The sequence below is a fragment of the Eleginops maclovinus genome, chromosome 13 (assembly GCF_036324505.1).
Source record: "Eleginops maclovinus isolate JMC-PN-2008 ecotype Puerto Natales chromosome 13, JC_Emac_rtc_rv5, whole genome shotgun sequence".
NCBI lineage: Eukaryota > Metazoa > Chordata > Actinopteri > Perciformes > Eleginopidae > Eleginops > Eleginops maclovinus.
Window position 1 is genome coordinate 10,431,017 of NC_086361.1, and position 5,295 is coordinate 10,436,311.

The 5,295-nt window shown below is 38.5% G+C and overlaps 1 protein-coding gene across 1 annotated transcript; it reads right to left on the reverse strand.

Annotated features, from left to right (window-relative positions):
- Positions 1 to 1,294: 1,294 nt before the first annotated feature.
- hax1 (HCLS1 associated protein X-1) lies at positions 1,295 to 4,585 on the reverse strand. The gene is made up of 7 exons (XM_063899186.1): positions 4,397 to 4,585; positions 3,396 to 3,637; positions 2,808 to 3,004; positions 2,684 to 2,744; positions 2,466 to 2,599; positions 1,849 to 1,969; positions 1,295 to 1,742 (listed from the first exon to the last, which is right to left on the reverse strand). Exons 1-7 carry the CDS (start codon positions 4,459 to 4,461, stop codon positions 1,669 to 1,671), a joined length of 894 nt encoding a protein of 297 aa, XP_063755256.1. The 5' UTR covers positions 4,462 to 4,585; the 3' UTR covers positions 1,295 to 1,668.
- Between the last annotated feature and the right edge of the window lie 710 nt (positions 4,586 to 5,295).

Sequence of the window (5,295 nt, forward strand, 5' to 3'; positions counted from 1 at the left end):
TTTCTCATCGGTTGCATGTTAGATCAAGCTATTTTTGTCCTTCATCAGTTATGTTGAATTTTACACTGCTGCAAACAGCAAAGTAACTCACTCAAACAAAACATATACGTGACGAGATAACATGTTCGTCAAGAGATTATCACACTGATTATAGTTCCAACTGATAATATGCCAAAGAACTAGACAGTGTAACACAAGGGAAGCACGGTTAAGTAATGTATAATCACATTGCAAGATATTTCACCTCTTCTTTATGGCCTAATAGCAAACTATGCATTAAAATCCATTTAAATGTCTCATACGAAGATAACCTTCCAACTAAAATGAGTTTTATTGATTTAATGTTATCTGATTGTATGTCACACAAACAGGTTAAGGTACATTACCAGTGAACTCCATACTATATCATTCTTCTATTTGGAAAAATGCTTCAAAAGATCTGTTCTCTCTGAAGTTCAGTTTCCTGACCATTTCCAAAGGAAAACTCCAAAGGTACTGTCATCTCCACTCCCCTCACAAAGGCAGATTTGCCAGAACATGAAAGAGAAATGAAACCTCTGATATTTCACTGATGAAAGAGCGGGCTTATTTTATTTTATCTGGACCTACATTTTTAAAAATGTGTGTCCGAAGCAAATCAAAACTACAAACCTGAAAGAGGTCACACTGACACATTCACTATACGAGGGCCGAAGCAGAAGAGGAATGAAGGTGGCTTAAGCTAATAGGAAGGGGAATATGTGGATTGCAGTCATCCATAACAAGCTGTGATAAGGGAGCTACAATTATTAAGACCTGATAAGGTTTGATTCTTATTTGAAAGATCAAGTCTATTATAAGCTTGGCAGAAACAGCAAAGCCATGACGGGAACAGAACTGCATACCCTCTGTATTGTGCTGTCAAAATACCCTCCTGTACAACAAGATCACAGAGAAAAAGCAGGCTAAGAAAGGTTCGATTAAAACCATTTCAACCAAACATTTTAAAATGCATACATTCCTAAATTCACTTTACTCAACCCAAAAACAATGTAACCAGCACAAAACTAACCTGGTAGGATGGACTGCGTGACAGGCTGTAAGATATATTACGAGCATATTTCAGGAGATGAGGGTCAACTTCCAAAAACCTCCTACCGAATGCCAGAATCCCTGGTAAGCCACAAGGGTTTCCATCCATTTTAAACTCTCTCTATTGCTAGACAGGTCATTCTGACACCATGAACATCAGTTTATCCCAAAAAAGTAACCTGAACTGTGAAAACCCAAAACAATAACAAAAAAACAATGTAAATATATTTAAACTCTTTATTTGACATCTCACACAATCACATCGATACAAGCTTATCCTACAGGAAAAAAACAAAAAACAAAATATGAAATTGTGAAATGTTTCCTACCTGATTTGTGTTGATTTGTTTAAATCCCTAGTCTTCAGGATTGGCAGGTTTGTAGTCTACATTGGTAACCCTTAAAACAGGCCAGAGACCCTAAACCTACGCAATCATTTTGGCAATTGAAGGTTAGTTAAGTGTTTTTGTTCATAAATACAGATATATTCTTTACATATACAAACTCACTGCTCTAGAGTGAAATACCCATAAATTGCAACATTTTCAGGGAATCAAAGCTAGAGAGTGTGCTCCATGTAACACTTCACTTTACGTTTTATTTAAACCCTCCAAAGAACTTTGAGAATAATGAGTCATCGTCCCGCATGTCTCCAAATGGGTTTGGCCCACCTGAAATACAAACAAGAACACATTAGAACTAAATCAGGATACTAAATTAGTCAAAATAATATAAAAAAGCCTTTACACTTTATAAATAAAAACAACAGTCACTGACCTGATATGGCCGGTCCTGTTTGATGCTCTGGGCCCTCCAGGAGACCGGGCCCTCCTGAGCGAGTCACCGTCGTCTCTTCTTTGCCTTGGCTGTCTCGAACTATTCGCCTCTCCTCTACAGTCTGACAGATTTCAAAACATGAATTGGAATTCACAACCAGGTGATGAAATAAAAAGAAAGGAAGAAGCTGAAGATATAAAATAGTCTCTACAGTCGTTTGTAAGATGTTTTTCTCCAGCAAATCAGATCCTAGCAGTGTTACTGTCATGTTCCACAATCTGAGCTAAAATGCTATTATGTTAAAAAGGGGAAAAATAGAGCCTGATTTTAAAATAAAGGAACTATCATGTTAGACAGAAGATCACAAAATGTTGCTGTATTTCATTTTTTATTTCATGGTTACCTTATTTAAGATTGTTTATTTGTTTGTTATGCACTTAAAAAGATGTTCAATAAAATGCAATCACTTTATTTCTGTAAGGTAAACTGATTCCAGTATGTTTTAGTGCCATTTTGAGAGTTTTAAGCATATTTTAAAGATTAGCGGGATGATATTGAGATTTTAAATTATTTTCAAATCAGTACATGCATAAATCAAGAAAGACTGTTTCTCTCACCCCATCAGGTTTCACCACCTTGGTGACGGTGACTGATTGGAAAAATGAGCGGGCTCTGGGTTGGTTCGGTGCCTGACCAGCAGGTGGCATCAGAATCTGATCCAAGCCCCGAGAGGACACTGCAGAGTCCAGATCTGGATGGGAACAGAAAATCAGTTGGAACACATATCATACACTTTATGTGTTTTTCTATAGGACTAAACATAAATACCACGTACCTCTGTCTTCTTTGTGCTCCCCTGGGGCTCTCTGTGGGCCTCTTCTCCAAATATCATTAAACTATTAAAAAGAGAAATTAATAACAGCATTGATGGGGAAATGTTAGTTTGTATCTTAAATCACCTTTGAAAAAGGGGAGCTGGGAAATTCTGGTGAATCATAAGAAGGGTGGCCATCATTTCTGGGCTCTGTTGGGGGTCCCTGTGGGTCGTTGTTGGGAGATTTGAGCATGAAGTCTCTCAGGGGGTTCCCACCAGATCCCCCTCCACCTCTTTCAGCTCTGTCCTGAGGAGGTGATGGCGGCATGCTTCTGGGAACACCTAGAACATAAGGGAGAGACAGACTAAATCTACAATGGAGAATTGCTATAGACCCATTCTCACTGCAAATACTCACGTTTACATTGTTAAACATTTAAAAGCCTTTCTTTAAATTGTGTCTTTTACACAAATACATTTTTTTTGTCTTTGTTGCCATAATATTGTATATCTTGTACTTTTTGAAGCCAGCTTGCCATCTAAGTACATAGCATTCTTTCCAGCATCGACTCAAGTCTAGTTACTCAGCTTGAATTGTGCATTGCGTCTTTCTGTGAATGTATTTCAACATTTTGTCTTGATGTATTATGAATGTTTTACTGTATCATTTTTAATATCAGATTTTGCAAATGCAAACTTAAGTAGTTCCTTTTCTACATTGCAGTTTTCATACCAAAGTGTCCAGAGTCTGGCTGTCCGTCCCAGCGGCCCAGCTGGGAGAATATCTCTTCCATCTCCCTGAGGACCTGGCCAAACATGGGAGGCTCTTGGATCCTCATCCCGTCGGGGCCAACGCTGAAGCCAAACCTCAAGGCACTGTCAAAGGGGTCCTGCTGGTCCCCTCGGAAGCCATCATCGTATCCATCTTCTTCATCATCGTCATCGTCATGAGTCATAGCATCGAAGAAGGGGTCCCTGATGCATTACAGAAAGTCAAATAGATGAGCATTCTCAGCATTGAGGCACATTGACAAACTGTAGTTTATTTATTGCTAGCACTCATTTGGTGTTGTCAGCTGAGGGTAAAACCCTATTAGGATGACGGTGTGATATTATTTGAGGTGATGCTCTAGCAAACAAGTCATATCACAAAATTGAATGCTTAGTTTGTTAATGACAGTTAGTCGATACCTTTATGTTCTATAAACGAGTGCTCTTGATGTGCATGTCTGAATGACACCAGGTGACTGATCCATTAGAACTGTAAAACTGTTGTACTATAAAGCTTTAATGTCTTACACATTCTTTTTAGGTCTTTAATGTTATAGAGACAACCCCATTGTGAACATTACATTGCTGTAATTATGTTCCACTTTACAAGGCCCTAGGAGGCTATTATCCTACAGATTCACTTGCACATGATATACGCTTCTTTCTTTGTATAATGACATGCGTGAGTAAAGAAACAAACAAATAACTATCGGACAGTTGCGTCAATACACATTGAAGTACTCAATCTTATTAATCCAGAGGTCACTCTCAAAATAAAACATCCACCATGCTAGCTGAGGGACCCCTGTGGTCAGCCTGGCAGGGAAACACTAATCTTGTGACTAAAGCTGTTTAACTAACGCATAGCGTGCGATGCAGGAACCAAGCTGTACCAAGTTAGCGAAGTTCTGTTAGCTTAGTTTAGAGTACAACAGTGTCATGGATTTGATTCAATACACTTACCTTTGGCGACGATAATGGCCTCCGGGTACTCCGAAGAACCCGCGAAATAAGTCAAAAACACTCATTTAACTCCAGCTTTTGTTTTACAACTAAGTCATAACTAAACAGTATACCAGCAGCAGGCAGGAAACCAAATCCTCAGTTGTCAACAGTATCGTAAAGTGTTCTAGATACTTCAGAATGACGTAAACAGTCGTAATGCTACGTTACCGTAAGTTACAGAAGGCGTGCGCACTCACTCCGGTGCCCGTTGGATATCAACAAGGATGCTAACGCTTTGTTTGAGTTTCAATGTTTACAATAAAGGTCAAGCTAAATAATTAAAATGGTTCATCAAAGTTGTCAACAATGAAAAGTTACCTTTACTCAAGTACTTCCTTTATACGTTACATTAAGCAACGTTTTAAATGTCAACCCTTTAACACGTTTTTAACAAAACGATGTATGTATGACTTTTGCCTGTAATCAATTATTACTACTCGATTACAATTTAGTTTGACCACTAATACACTTTACTCAAACACTGCCCGTTAGTTGAAGTCGGCTGAAGTGTAAGCGTATTTAAACGTCTGTGCTGTTGTGGATTAGTACACTATTAATCAAGATAGCATCGAAAATAACTAACAAGACCAATCTGGTAAGCAACTAGCTGTAATTCACATACTTCAAAAGTTATTTAGATAAAACAAATAAAAATGCATGTACATTATAACAAAAATGAAACAATGCAAATGTCTGGAGAAGTGTTGAGTTTGGAGTGTAATTTAGCGCTGCTGATCCCTGGTCTGTTGGATCATTTAAACACCAACCCTCCCTCCAGGCCCACACCCACACCCACACACAAACACACAGCTGGAAGAAGAGATCCTGCTACATTTACAAGCCACATGAGAAACAAG

What these genes read in the sequence shown, in the direction of transcription:
- hax1 (XM_063899186.1), bottom strand. Translation starts at nt 4,461, where the DNA reads ATGAGTGTTTTTGACTTATTTCGCGGGTTCTTCGGAGTACCCGGAGGC. An exon ending in GGCCATTATCGTCGCCAAAG is followed by an intron (nt 3,638 to 4,396) that starts GTAAGTGTATTG and finishes GTAATGCATCAG; the next exon opens with GGACCCCTTCTTCGATGCTA. An exon ending in AACAGGACCGGCCATATCAG is followed by an intron (nt 1,743 to 1,848) that starts GTCAGTGACTGT and finishes TTTGTATTTCAG; the next exon opens with GTGGGCCAAACCCATTTGGA.